This window comes from Natator depressus, chromosome 2, assembly GCF_965152275.1.
Source record: "Natator depressus isolate rNatDep1 chromosome 2, rNatDep2.hap1, whole genome shotgun sequence".
In the NCBI taxonomy this organism is placed as follows: Eukaryota; Metazoa; Chordata; order Testudines; family Cheloniidae; genus Natator; species Natator depressus.
In genome coordinates this window covers 241,493,535-241,509,116 of record NC_134235.1, presented here as the reverse complement: position 1 = coordinate 241,509,116, position 15,582 = coordinate 241,493,535, and the positions used below count along the sequence as shown (strand labels likewise).

Sequence of the window (15,582 nt, the reverse complement as noted above, 5' to 3'; positions counted from 1 at the left end):
TTTCAAATTTCAAGTCTGATGTTTTATTTATGCCTAAAATTAAAGTTGTATTAAGTTACAGATTAACAGCATTTTTTGGTAACTTGCAATACTGTTAGTGTACGCTACATTCAAGACCCTATTTCTTGAGTTTTATGTAGATGGCAACTGTGCTCATACACCACTCATCATAAAATGAACTCACTTTATTTCTGAAACCAGGTGTTGTGCGGTGTTCCCTCTGAAATCCATCTCATTTCACCCCTTGTTAACTTTAGAAGCACCTTAGTGCCTTCTTCTCTACAAAGATGTTTTTAGAGCTGAAACATCATACTACAATCAGCGTTCTGCCTCATTTTAATAGGTGTTCCAGTCATACCATTGATACTGCAAATGAATTAATCACTGTAAGGTATCTAATTCTTTAACTCTTAATTCTACTATGGTGCATTAGTGATTTTCAAGTTCCAAATGAGGCATGTCTGAACCTCGAGGAATCCTTGTACTTACCTTGTCAACTCTCACTGGAAGTTTAAATAAATACACACGCATTCAGCTGAAGTATCACAAGTAGTAAGAATGGGGGTAACGTATCATTAAAAAAACTAGCATTTCAAATTCTCTCTCCAACCTTCTGCATTAATAATCAGATCCCCCCCCGATATTTAGTGTTCATTATGTGGTGTATTCTAATGTAGATTTAGATCTATTTTCCTTAACAAAACAGGCAGTTATCTTTAGTTTACTATTAGAATGCACGTTTTCTTGTGTAACCTTATTTAAGCCTGGTCAGTTACTCTTCATGGTAATCAAGTTCTTGTTTGTTATTCATATTTCACTTATAGATTAAATTATGATCCAACACTCACTGTAAACTTGTCCTCCCTTTTCTTTCGATAGCCATATGAATTTTTCCTAGAAGACAGAACATACAATTAAAATCAGAACTTTGCCTAGATGGGATATAAAAATAATCTATTTCTGAGTTACCTTATTACAGTCACCCTCATCCTAGAGGCTTATTATACAAGTCATTATTTTAGAGACCGTGACTAGTAAGGATTAAAGAGGAAACATGATTGAAGAAAAGCTCATACAAGAAAAAAGCCATGAAGTTTACACAAGGCAAAACTACTCTTTTTAAAATGAAAATTCCCCTGTTCAAAATACAACTATCAGGAAGTCTCAGGGACACCCAAAACCATTAAATAAACAAGGGCTGAATAATTTTTACCCTATATTTAGGAAGTGATTTAGTACTGGCTGAAACTTGAAAACATAGCTTATTTGCAGAAAAAAACCCAGTTACCTGCCTTTCGTAACTGTTGTTCTTCAAGAGGTGTTGCTCATGTCCATTCCAAGACCCAGCAGCCCACCCCTCTGTTGGCACAAAGCGGGCAAGAAGGAACTGAAGTGGCAGCGGGTTGGCAGGCCCCTATATACAGCACCATGGAGGTGTCCGAGTCGACCCGATGGGTACTGCTAGGGGGAAAACCTTCCGGCTACTGTGCACAAGGCGCACACACCCCTAATTGGAATTGACATGAGCTAGCACTTGAAGACGACCACGTATTTTATCTTTATCTTTTCATTATGCCTTTCCAAAAAGACAAAGGTAACAGCATTTGTGATGCTTCGTTAATATAACGTCTATGTATTAAGAAAAAAATAGAAACTCACTAGGAAATATCCTAGAGTTTTATCCAGTGCCAAAAGCTTCAGAATGTAAATTCTAACAACACTTAAGTCTTCCATCTACATGATTATATATGTTAACATATCGTTCACAACTTAAACCTGTTTTAGAAAAAGAAAACCATGTCCCAATATAGTTCTTTTGCATACAACACTAAAGGATTTAACACCGGGAGTTCTTTCTTTTACATTTAAAGTACTCATTTTTATTTAGTGAAAAGGCAAGGTAAAATTTGACTTCTGACTTCAGCTTTCTGAAAAAACTGACATTTCATAATTAAGGCAACGATTTATTCATGGGTACTTTTACTAAAAGTCATGGACCAGTCACAGGCAATAAACAAAAATTCACAGCCCATGACTTTTACTAAAAATACCTGTGATTAAACCTGGTGTGCGCGCGCGCGCACACACACACACACACACACACACACACACAGAGGAGAGGAAGAGGTATCAGGGGCAGCCTGGGCCAGCAGACTGCAGCTGCTCCAGCCAGCCAGGGACCACAGCTGGAGCAGCAGCTGGTGTGGTTGTCCCCAGGGGGCCACCTGAGTGGTTGTCCCCGGGGGGCCACCTGAGTGGTTGTCCCCAGAGCCAACTGCTTGGGTGGCCCTGGGGTCAGCCACGCTGGTCCCTGCACAAGTCATGGAGATCGCAGAAAGTCACAGATTCCATGACTTCCGCAACCTCTGTGAGGGACACTGAGCCTTATTCATAATTCAAATGGTTATTGATAAAGAAGAGTGATAACTTCCTTTTCCCCCAGAATTACTTTAACATACAATCCTAAAAGTGTGACTAAAAAATGGCAGTGTGGTTTTATGTTTGTATCTCAATGGCTTCCATATCAAATCTGCTCAATTTGCAAATTAAAAATTGCTTCTCTAACTCCCAGCCCTGCCAACTTCACCTGGGAACTAAAGTGTAAACTGGATTTCTTCCTTACAGCACAATAGATCCCACAATCCAAAATGTGCCCTTGGTTACTCTTATGCAACTCCATTTTCTTTGCATCACATAGGTATAAGTGAAACCACGATTTGGCCCTGCCACTGAAAGTTAGTTAACTATATTATGTGTTAGCTGGGATACAATCCTGCTCACATACTCCTAGGTGAATTATCTACAGTATTAGACTGAGTGCAAAGTGTTAACTGTTTCACTCAATCTAGCGGTTATGACTGAACACACAGTAAGCAGGACCAACTGAAAGTGCCCTTTTTAAATAGTCACTTAAGAAAACCAATTCACTTAAACTGGGCCCTCATTTAAACATTTCCCAGAGATTCTAAAAGCCATATAACTCTTTATACAGTTTTAGAAAACGGATGATTTTAGCACAAGTCAAAAATGAACATGAAAGTTCTCTCTAAAAAGAGGTTAGAACTTCAACATTTTACAGCCACAACAGGTTACCTCCCTTGTTTAACATTAATGTATTGTTTAATCAACTGAACATGTTCAGAGAAAATGTTTCAATCAGAGCCTTAATTATATTGAAAAGACATGGCCATAGTTAATGTTTTAAAGTTACTCCTGTTTCTGAAAGTGTTTACTACTGTGTATACAAATAAATACTCAGAAGCAGACCACACCATAGGTATTTATACGAACAACTGTTAAAAACACTCACCTTCCTCTTCCTAAGCCAGGGGAAGAGTCAATATTAGTCTGTTCCATTCGTCCAGTTCCTATATCCCTCTTTGTGTAACTTGTAGTAGTAGTATTTTGCATCCGTGTCCTGTTTTGCCCCAGTTGCCTTGTCTGTGGACTCCTGACACCATTAATCAAACGATCAGCAGAAAGGTTGAATATTGTAGGACTGTCTAGAAGCCCAGGTCCCCTTTCTACATTGGGTATGGTGTGCCGTAGATGTGATTTGCTAGGATTCCTACAAATCAGGAATACATTGTATTCAAAAATGGTTATGCGAACTGCTTGGCACTTTGTTGTATATTTATATAATTCTTATAAACTGATCATCCTCTTAAAAAGAGACAGATTATTATTTGGATACAAGTAAAGTATTTTTAGCAAAATTAAACCTTGGAACTTCTATTTTAATTTAGTGCTTGACTAAAACTATTCTAAACTTAAATATATAATATGAATAAATCTGCTGATAATTATATTTCTAATAGTATAATTGCAGCCAAGGACTTCAGGAAAGACATTCCAAATACAGTATTCTCAGAGCTGAAGTGGCAACCAGTCCAGAAACACAAATTTTAGTAATCTGCATTACAGAAAGATACATTTTCAGTGGGAACTTTGAACAGAAAGTTACAAAGCTAAACTCTGATCATGCACATAGCAGACCAGTTCAGAGCTACAAGGCAGCAGTGCAATCAAATCACTTTTAATATTGCAGTGTTATGTTGATATCAGTATCATCTGGCCATATTTAATCTTACAGCAAGTTTAATTTAGCGTGCAACTTGCAAGCTAAAGGTTTTTTTAGCTATGAAGAATAAAGTAACTTGCACAACTCCTGGAATACAGATATTTTAAAAAATGATAATGTACATTTTTATTTGGTTGAACTTGCCTGCTTCTGGGAGGATACTGTCTGAGTGAAGTCAATGGAGAAGCAGGGGGCTTGAAGGTTGGTGATGTAAACCCATTGATAAATCCAGCATTGGGAAATGGCGTTACCTAGAGAATAAAAACATTGTGTGGACATACATTTGTAGATTACATGCTATAACACCAAACTGAATGTTTATCTTCAGAGTGGAAAATTGAATATTTATTTATACTAAAGGTCTTGAACCTCCACGGGTTTGTCAAAATAGCGACTATGATGTTCTTTAAAGTAAGATAAATTTGGAGGTTAATTCCCTTCATTTCTGAGATCTAGTCCTCTTTGCTTGTTCTGAATGTCTGAAGTTATTTTTGAAACGATATCCCATGTCATTCTACGCAGGACAGTATTTCAAAAAGGATTTTTTCATTTTTAGTTTAAGATTATGCGACAAGAACATTTTTAGGCCAGTGCATGCATGACAAACTCATTCAAGAGGAAGTTTATAAACAGCCATTACACATGCTCTAAAGATAACTGGAGATAAAAATATTTTTTTTTACTGTTAATATTGATCTAATTTTCTCCCTTATGTAGTCTAAGAGATGTTTCCTATATTATACAGCATCAGAACATGCATGGAGCTTTAAAAACTAGTAAAACAGTGTCCCTGTCCCAAAGAGTTTATGACGTCAGCAGAGACAACATAGTGAGATGACAACATTCAGCTGGGGTAGGAAGAGGACTACAACAATAGGCTTACATGGCTATTTAAGTAACTAATTCATGCTTCACGAAGATTAGGAGTTTCCCCCTTACTGGGTTGGATTCAAAGATAACTCGAAGGTTAAAGTGTTAGCCTCATGGAATAAGTGCATTTTGAGAAAGATATTTAAGGCAAGGCTGGATGCATGGCAGACAGGGTCAGGAAGCAGGTTCCAGGAGCGAAGAGCCGCACAGAAGAATGAAATGTACGGAAGGAGGACATGAAGCCATTCAGCTTTGGAAGAGTAATGGTAGTAGGTAGCAGTGTAAAAGGTAGTAGAAAGCAAAAAACAGATATTATGGCATTTCTAGTACCTTGTTACTCCATCCCACTGCACAATACATTATAAATTCATGTTACACTTTAAGATAACTTCACTTTCCAATACTCATTTTCAAGTGTGCCAAATAGGAAGATACAATCACATCTCACGTTTTAGCTGTTTGAAGGTAAAAATAGGTGTGATTGCTATGTTGACGCACAAATCATTTTAAACAGCACTGACATCCAGATTTGAAAATTATGGACTGCGTAAAAAACAATCTCTGTTCAGAGTTCACAGTAACTATTGGAATGGCCAGTTATCTAGTTACTACAACTTGCACAAATCTTCACTGCATGTGAAAAAGACAGTAAAACAGGTAAGTTAAATTTATTCAGTATGCCAAGAAAACTGCTACTTAATCAGTTTACATTGACCTATTTAATAATACAAGCATTCAACAATAGTTATAACATATAAATACCTCAGTCACGATCTCTTAAAGTACATTTAGTCAAGTGCAGTATTACCAACGTATACGAAACATGTTGATGGTCAAGGCTAGCAACCTTTCACTTACAGTTTCTCCATATGCTAGATCTCTTCCTCATCTTCTGAAGAGCTTGCTGACAAAGTCTTACCAAAATTGGTAAATGTCTGTTACAGGGACCTCTAATTTTTCATGTTGTTCGGCACTACTCTACATGTGTATTACTGTTTGTCTTGCTCCCAATAGGAAAAAGAGGACGTAACAGAATGCTTATTGAAAGGGAGCTACCAAAGTCGAAGTGAAGCTCTTAAATTTTAGACTTACTTTTTACTATTCCTATCCACCTTCTACTAATGTTCCCCCTATCATTGAGCATACTAAGCAATCATTTTAGTTAAAAAATTAAACCCAAGTTTACAGTTACTTCTTACAATGGCACAAGCACCAAGAAAATGGTCTTTCCTGCCTAACTAGTTCAAACGAAAGTTTGCTGCTCAAAAAAAACCAACAACCCACAACTGAATGTGGTAACAGTAAGACAACAGTCTCAGTTAATACTTGCATCAGCAAGATGAGCTGAGAATTAAACTTTCAAACATGTATGAAAAGAGTACTACATAAATGCTTAACAGTGTCAAGTCCATCTCAAAGAATTGGAGGTTACATTATGTCTACTGAAAACTATATATACAGGAAAACACCCACACTGTCTAGAAGTGCAAAGAGCATCACAAATCACTGACAATTGAAATTTAACAGTGCAGTTGTCACACCACAACTTACTGGTAGCATAAAACAACATGCCAGCAAACAGGCCACCATCAAGGGATTAAAAGTGACATTGTTCAATACTTTAGGCTTCAAATTTAGATAAAGATTTTACAAAGCCTATTAATACAAGTGAAGATTCAGTGAAAAAGGCTTGCTCTGAACTTACAGCATTTGTAACCCAAATGCTGCAACATTGCACTAGTTGTGAAGAACCAAGAAAGTCAAAGTATTTTTTATTGTCCAAACTGAGTGAAATGCACGAGGTAAATAAATGTAATTCAGGTTATTCAAATTATTCTTTAAGCGAAAATCTTTTAAATGATCAGTACCCTTTCCTCAGAAGAGCCCTTAGTTTGAAAACATTTCATTATGTCTTTTCCTTCCAATTCTAATGGAACCCTCAACATGCTTTTATTGACTTTGACATAACCAGTGATACTGTTGGACAACAAGAATGTGACCATGTTTGAAAATGGCACAATTACTGCTGTTACTGAGTCTTCATTTGTCCATCTCAAAAATCAAACAAGTTTTTACGTGTTACTTAAATCAGGACATGGGTGTCCAGAGATGAACGTGCACTCCATCAAGTCTCCTCCCCATTCTATAGCTCCCTTTAAACACTAACTGCAAAGGGTTCTGGCTGCTCTCCCTGTGTGTCAATGTGTTCACCACAACTTTCTAATTATCAAGTTAGTTCAAAGAGACTTTAATCATTTGCCAAGATTTCTAAATAGTCTCTTTCTAATTTTGAGCACTGCTACCTACTTTATTTTAACCTCAATTAAAGACAGATGTGCGGGTGGGAGGATGGTTCCACTTGTGACAACCCTGGCCCCCACCAATCAATGACACTCCACAGCCACTGAGTGCACAAAAAGCTGCATGCATGAATACAACTGACCAAACAAGAAGCACAAGTGGAGAGTGGAGCTGGCCCAAGTAATTCTGATGTGGCACTAAGTCACACCTTCTCCACACATGTACAACATGCCTCAGGTGGCACATGACCAGGATTCATCACTGAATTTGGTCTGCTGGTTGGACCATTAGCTTCCCCAACCTGGGCTGGGTACTGACGGAGTGTGACATGAATGCTGATCCAAGAGTAAGTAGGGAGGAGGAAAGGCTGTAGAATACAGAGAGTGTGGGGTCTGTCAAGTAGCTCATGCGACTGCACTAGCAATGTAGACCTAAGGCTGCCGCTAGGTCTGAATACAGAAAATGTAAGATTTCATTAAATCAGTACTTCCTTAGAGATTATCAATAATTCTTAAACCTAATAATAAAGATGTTAGTTGTAAAACTGTCAGGATATGTCAAATAGGGCAATCCTGCACATTAACCTTGCAAGAGAAAAATCTTAAAATTTTAAACTAATATGCTAGATTATCCCCTCTCAACTAGTCCTGTTCGATGCTTTCCGTACATAACATTGAACTGGATTTATAAATACACTCATACACATATGCTATGAAGATTACCTTTTTAAAAGTATTTAATACTATTACTCAGAGGGCGATGCTTAAGTGTTTAACCTTTAGAACAAAACCCTTATGATTTGAATTTAAAGCATGAGGAAAGTAACTTCTGAAGACTCCCTTTCTTTAAAAAAAGAAAAAAAAAGAAACCAGATTTCTCTTTCAAAGAGGGTCTCATACTCCAAAATATGGACTGCCAATGTCCACTTTCAAGAAAAGCCCACACCACATACAATCAGAAGAGTGGAACTTAGATTGTGACCTCCCACACGCAGTCCTTCAAACTGAACGCTAAACACTCTTCTTGAAACAGTTAAACATGCAGCAGCTGTTTCATACTCCTAAACACTTACCAATGTTGGATCAAGATAGCTGTGCGTAGTAGACCAGGTCTGTGGGGCAATTAAGCTGTACAGAGGAAACTGCTGTTGGGGACTGTATACTGGAGGTAAATAAAAGGATGCTGTATAACGCTGTTGTGTGTAGAGGTTCATGTCCAGAGGTCTATATCCATTCTTTGGCAAAAATGTATTTATAGCTATTGCCTTTGCTTTTATCCTTGCCTGCAAGAGAGATTTAGATTACTTAAGTACACCAACATATTATGTTAATAGTAAATAAAATCGTACAAACAGCTTTATTTACCTTAATTGGTTTTCCTTGGAAAGTTTTCACTTCTTCTCTAAGGTATCTGTAAGCCTTATAAAATGGACATTTTTTTAAAAAGTTGTCAAAAATCCATTATGAATATTAATTTAACACAACAACTAGTATTAAAGGAGTTTTGGTAGACCAAGAACTATTGCCACATTTGAAGTATTACCAGTACTAAATGGAGGTAAGTAATTGTATAAACAGTCAATGCAAGTTAGAACATTTCTTCAGCCACTGAAGTTAAATTTGATATAGAATTACACAGCTTTTTAAAAAGACCTTTAGAAAGTCTAAATCAGTACTTTATTTCTTAAGATAGTGTGATGCTTCAAGATATGCTATAGAATATCGCCATTTGTAGTAAATAAGGTTCAAGTATTTCACAGGAAACCAGAACATATGCACACAGGATAAAGTTCTTACGGGTTATGTTTTGCTAAATCAGGCTTTTGATATGACTACTGGAAGTTTAACAGTATTTCTTGGACTAGAAATAGTCACAGAAAGTTTATTTACGAGTGGATTTTTGCCCACCCTGATCGGCTGGTGCCTTGGAGCATTCGAAAGGCTGCGTAACTATTGAGCAATACGAAAAAAAAAGTTGTTACCTGCTGGGCATCAGCTTCGGACTCAAAGGTAATGAACCAATTGTCATTATAGGCGAACTCACAGTTGATAAATTTAGGCAAATTATCGCCCCTGAAGAGTGCTTCAACCTCCTAAGGAAAGGGTGGGGGGAGAATTGACGGGGAAAAAAAGAAAGGTTATTGTGAAGTGTAGAACTCTGAACGTGAACGACGGGTAAGAGACCAGAATAAAAATGCTTTTCAACTGAGAGAGATTATAATACCCGCAGTAATGCTGAATCTTAAAATTTACTTTTCATATACAGGGATATGAAATGTTGCATTACGAAGGCCATACTGGGATTGTTCTTCTCAGTACTGTTTAAAAACAGGAGCACAAAGCTATTTAGAGGGCTTTCATTTGAGAATAAATGCAGGATTTCGGTTGCCTCAAAATAGCGGACTTTGGCAGCACAGAAGCAAAAATACTTTTCAATGTTAATTTACAATAGTTCTGCCTATAGTACAGAATATTCCATTCTGTTTTATTCATAGAACCAAAAGCCAAGTAATATCCAGAACCATGATGTGACTCTGAAGACCTGACAGCAGCTTTGAACATTCTGGTCAGACTTTCTACAATTTTCCGTTACATTAGAAAATGTACACAATTTACATCTAATGTAGTTTCTACAGTGTTTAGCTACACCATCCACTTCTCTTCTGACAGGTCTTGGCCATTTTTAAAGCCAGTGATTCACACAACTATTTTGCAAGTGTTCAAGGCAGATCAGCTACACAGTTCCAGCACCAATACCTCTTGTCATAATCAGCAAATGGGTGACACATGGATGTTTTCCCCCTAACAACTTCGTACACACATGAAATGCCTCTCTTCGCAAACTCCCTTGAAAGTTAAAATAGCTGGACTGTTGAAAGGAAGACTTGCCATATCTTCAATTTTAATTTTCCCTGTTTTTTGTTCTTTAAGAATGTTATGCTTCTGTTTATTTTAAAGTCCATTGTTACTTCCTATTACTTTTTCCACCAGTAATAGAATACATTTAATTCCTTTCAATATGAATTTTTCTTGTACGTTTTCATTCATATGCTTTCCCATCCTGTGTTAAGTGTCTCTGCCTCCTTCTTGCTCCCCAAAATGAAGTAGTTACGGATCCCTCTGCTGCTCCATCTTCTTTCTACTATCAAGTCCAATCTGCTTCAAAGATACGCACTGAATGCCTTCACATTCCACCCCCGATTTTTTCTTCACGTTCCATAATTAGTGGTCCACTGGACTACTAACACTCCTTCCAACAAAACTAGTGTATATTAAGCTGATTGTCTCAGCACTACAGGAAAGCTTCTGAAGCTTACAGTCACTCACCGGGACAGGCTTCCAGCTTCAGCAATGACTTTTTGCATTAGAAGTTTTTCCTTTTCACAATTTCATCCATTTACTAGTTATGCCCCAGAGCAAAGAGGCTGGAACATATTGTGAAGAAGGCCAGCAGGGAGTATTTTAAGGGAGGGAGATTCTAAGCTGAGGAAGCCATAGAGAAGTACTCTGCTAACCTATTGTGGAGGCATGGTCACCTGCCTAAATCCCTGAATAGGTCTGTAGTGCAAGAGACCTACAACCATGGTTCTATAGAGGAAGACCAGCAGTTAAACCTATTTATAAGAATTTCTGTATGGTCTCAATAGCAGTTTAAGTGCTTCAGACCTTTACAGAAGTTCATGTGAAACACACGTCTTACTGTAATATTTTTGAAATCATGCATTTCTAAAGAGACAACACAGATCATTCTAATGGACTTTATAAACCAAAGTCTAGCAATCTCATTAGAAATGTTAAAAAGTAGGTTACATCCCTTCTGTATATTCTTATTGTCAACGGGAGAATGCTAATTCCTGAGTCAAGAGGGTGAAGCATTATTTGTTTCATGGAACTACAAAATCCTTACCTCAATGGGTGTAGATTCAGGTACTTCACGTAAAATCACAATGCAACGATTCTGATTTGGCCTGACTCTCTCTCCCTTCTCATCCACTTGGACTAAAGGCAATGCTAAGAGGAAAGGGGGAAAAAAAATCTGGTTTTAGAAAACAGCAAGTGAAGCAGTTTTACACCCTAAAAGACTTAAGGTCACTTAAGATCTGCCTGCACGGTTTACATAAACCTGTTTTTAAACAATTTTGATCCTGTTCGTGTAAAGGGTCATAGTATAAAATGTGGTTACTTTCCAGCCATCTTAAACATGCTCATTGTCACAGTATAGACAGACTTTTAATCTAATTAAAACTATGAAATTCTGTCTAAGGCAGTGAAATATGAATGTGCTAGCACTAGATGAAAGGCTGAACATTCGCTAACGTTCGATAGTTTTAAGTGGCCTTATTTAAGTTGCAAATATTTAGTATGTTCTAAAGCATTTAGTATGTGCAACAAAAATGCTGTCAAAATACACGATTTACTTACATCTCAGCACTTCCACAATCAAATCCATATCAGTACTGAGTTTCTTGACATGATCAAGGTTTGCTACTGTCATTATTGGCACATACTGATCACTGTCCATCTGTGATATAAGGTACATGTCACTGGCAAGATTCTCTCTGTTGGAAGGAAAAATAAGTGGTTAATCCTGATTTCCCATTAAAATCATCATGTGCAAAAAAGGATTATTTGCAAAGAAAAAATTCCCACAGTGGAATGTTGTATCCATCTCCATAAAGTAGCAAGTACGAGTTTCTCACAGCATCCTTTGTCTTGAGAAAATATTTTCACTCATTTTCCATCAGAACCACTCAACACCATTATTTTGCTGTTCCACTTCAAACTAATTGTTAGAATGACCACCAACCATTAGCAATTTCACTGCCACAAATTGTGCTGGCATACTTGGAAGAGGCAAGTGATCCATCTTCCTGAATAAGCTAGGTCCTGAAAATTCCACTGTTTCAATGGACTGTCAATTGTAAGTGGATGTTAACTTTAAGTGGTAACACAGGAGTTCAAGGGTTAACATCTTGTATTAGTTTTATAACCATGTAGGATGAAAGGAATTATTTACTTCATTTCAAATACAGATGCACAGGCAGAATGCACAAGCATATCAAAGCCCTCCAGTATAGAAACAAATAACCTTATGAATTGTATTTGATTTATTTCATAGTAGTCTCACTATCCTCTTAATCTAAATTCACAAAAAATGTAGTGAAGTAGTACAGAGATGTGATGAATAAAACTGGGTTATGAATTTCAGAACAGTAGATTCATTAATTTTAAGGCCAGACGTGACCACTGTTGACCTCCTGCATAAAACCACAAGCAACAGCACCTGATCCAGTAATTTCTGCATTGAATCCATTGTTTCTGTTTAAGCTACGGAATATATCAGTAGCACTACATGCTGGAATTTTTCTATGGATCATTTCCTCTAATATTGCTATTCCTTTCCATTAAGTTTTTACTTTTGGAAGATCGAGATCCCATCATATCTTAGGGATAGAAGGTAATCCCTAACAGGATCCTAACTATCCTATGATGTCCCATATTTATGTATTATTATACATACCTAGATAAGCAGAACTCCAGCGTTTTTTTAAGCACTTCTCGTAGGTCTTCCTGACCTTCTGGCTGCAATTGGTCATTTCCTCCTAAGTATGGGAGATGTACGGTTGTATGATTAAATTGAATAGAAACAGTGAAATCTAAAAGTGAATTTTGCCAGAAAGTACGAAAAAGTAACTTCTTCAAAAGTCATACCCAGAGTCAGCTGTAGCCTAAACTTTCAACATTAATAAGACTTGAACGCTAGATACTAAAAAAATGACTACCAATCAGAAAAGTAAGGAATAAATAATCCCTACATCAGGAATATAAAAGATTAATAAAGCAACCTGTCTGGATGTCTCTGTGCCCACAAGCAGTTGGAAGAGCTTTACAAGACTGAAAAGAAACTTAAGTAAATTCAAGGTTGAGTAACCCCTTGCAAATATCAAGGAAGCAGTGCAGTGAACTATCAGCAGTTCTCAAACTGTGGGTCGGGACCCCAAAGTGCATCGCAACATTGTTTCAATGTGATCACCAGGGAGGCCGTTAGACTTGCTGGGGCCCAGGCCTGAAGCTAAAGCCTGAGCCCTGCCACCCCCGAGACTTCAGCCCTGGGCGGGGGGCCTATAACCTGAACCCAGCCGCCCAGAGCTGAAGCCCAAGCCCCATGGTGAAGCCAAAGTCTGAGGCCTTCAGCCCTGGGCAGTGGGGCTCAAGTTACAGGCCCCCTGCCCAGGGGTAACACACTTGGGCTTCGGCTTTGCCCTTCCCTCCCCCATGGGGTGGCAGGTCTCGGGCTGGCTCAGGTACCCTCTCCTGAGATTGTGTAGTAATTTTTGTTGTCGGAAGGGGGCTGAGGTCCAATGAAGTTTGAGAACTGATCCATTTTCACCAATGCCCTTACCACCGTGTTACAAATTCACAAACACTACAACTCTGAAGAAAAGATGTAGTTGCTGTAACTCAAACCAGTTTTACGGTACCATTTTCGTAAATGTAATTGATGTACAAATGGTTACAGACACATTTTCCCCCTCATTGTAAAATGTTACGTTTGTGTCTCCTAGACCAGGGATGTCAAACTCTGTGTCGAGAAGGTCAAATTTCATTTCTAATTATTGCCCTTGGGCTAGTGTACAAGTTTAGGACTACATACTAAAAGTCACTCTAGAGTGAAGACTCCCAATGAGGTCAATGGGAGGTATGTACAAAGACCAAACATAGTAACTGAACATTAGTTTATATCATTTACTGCCTGTTTAACGATCTTTTCCATTCAGCGGAAAAAAATATGCTTATCTCTAGAACCCACCGCCACTATTATGGTCTTTTGTTTTCCTTCCTTCTTAATTCACCTTTACCCATTTATCTTCAGTTTCCTTCCCCCCCATCCCTGAAGCTGTTAGTTATGCCACTAACAGTCAGAATTGGAATCTATTCCTGACACTATGCTACATAATCATTATAATATATACTGAAAAAAAGAGCTAGTTAAGAGTAAGTAAGTACAGCAAGACCCTTCTGCAGTAGTCTGAAAACTTTACTGAAACACACCACGACAAAGTTTGGTCATTTACAGCTTCATTAAGAAGCTTGTAACAAGGGGGACTCAGAAGAATGTGTGTGAAACAGTTTCATAAGACAAACAAAAGAGGATAAGCAACACATTAGGATAAGTGAAAAATTCATATTTAAACAAATGGTTAATTTTTAAAAAAAGTCTTTATACCAACTGACATTGCCTTTTGCTTCACACAAGTATAGACACTTATTAGTTCACCTCCTTACACTTATTGTAGAGATTTAATACCCACAAAATGCAGTATTGTACAAGAACCGATTAGGTTTATATTAGCATGTTAATTTTTTAAGGGAAAACTGTACTGTACTTTGACAGAATTCAGATTTTGAACACATTCTGTAAGATGTTTAGGCTGATGAGCAAGAGTGATTATTTCCTGTGATGTGTGTATCTAGTACAGTAGAATCTCAGATTTATGAACAACAGAGTTATGAACTGACCAATCAACCACACACACACACACACACACCTCATTTGGAACCGGAAGTATGCAATCAGGCAGCAGTGGACACAAAAAAGCAACTACAGTACAGTACTGTGTTAAATGTGAACTACTAAACAAATAACGGGAAAGTTAAAAAAAGGTGACAAGGCAATTGTTTCTGTGCTTGTTTCATTTAAATTAAGATGGTTAAAAGCAGCATTCTTCTTCTGCATAGTAAAGTTTCAAAGTTGTATTAAGTAAATGTTTAGATGTAAACTTTTGTAACTCTGAACAAAGTGTTATGGTAGTTCTTTCAAATGTCCATTCCCGAGGTTTTTGTAACTTGGAGGTTCTGCTGTATACATGTTCATTATTCAGCTACAAGCCAAACAGTTTACAATTAATTTCTATCGAAGCATAAAGAAAGTTTCTTTTCTTACCTGTCTGGGTGGTTTCATGTATTGATTCATACTCTGAATTATCTAGAGCCAAAGGGTTCATATCTCTTTGGTCTGACACTGGAACGGTTAGCGATGGCTCCTGCAGTTCTGTTAACACTGCATTTTGCTGCTTTTTGTCACCATCACCATTGGCATCCAGTCCTGCAGCAAGAATTACAAGAAAATGTCTGAAGTGGATTTTTCATTAAGGTCTAAACTTTCATTTGCAATAACTGAATTATATAAATAAACCTCAGAAAAGAATTGTATTCTAGAAGAAATCTGAGACTACCCTTGTTTCCTTAATCATTTTCGTGTTTACGTCTTACACTAGAAAATTTGTGACATTACTTGGAAGTTCTGGACTGGGTTTACTTCAACCAGAA

At 37.5% G+C, this 15,582-nt stretch overlaps 1 protein-coding gene across 1 annotated transcript in view; it reads right to left on the bottom strand.

Annotated features, from left to right (window-relative positions):
* LARP4B (La ribonucleoprotein 4B) overlaps window positions 1-15,582 on the bottom strand; it is a 110,585-nt gene that overhangs the window by 26,402 nt on the left and 68,601 nt on the right. Inside the window, exons 4-13 of the mRNA XM_074946252.1 lie at window positions 15,197-15,358; window positions 12,773-12,854; window positions 11,674-11,810; window positions 11,159-11,262; window positions 9,234-9,344; window positions 8,617-8,670; window positions 8,325-8,534; window positions 4,226-4,332; window positions 3,311-3,568; window positions 849-894 (exon numbers count right to left, since the gene is read on the bottom strand). Coding sequence (XP_074802353.1) covers window positions 849-894; window positions 3,311-3,568; window positions 4,226-4,332; window positions 8,325-8,534; window positions 8,617-8,670; window positions 9,234-9,344; window positions 11,159-11,262; window positions 11,674-11,810; window positions 12,773-12,854; window positions 15,197-15,358 — 1,271 coding nt within the window. The remainder of the gene's footprint in view (window positions 1-848; window positions 895-3,310; window positions 3,569-4,225; window positions 4,333-8,324; window positions 8,535-8,616; window positions 8,671-9,233; window positions 9,345-11,158; window positions 11,263-11,673; window positions 11,811-12,772; window positions 12,855-15,196; window positions 15,359-15,582) is intronic.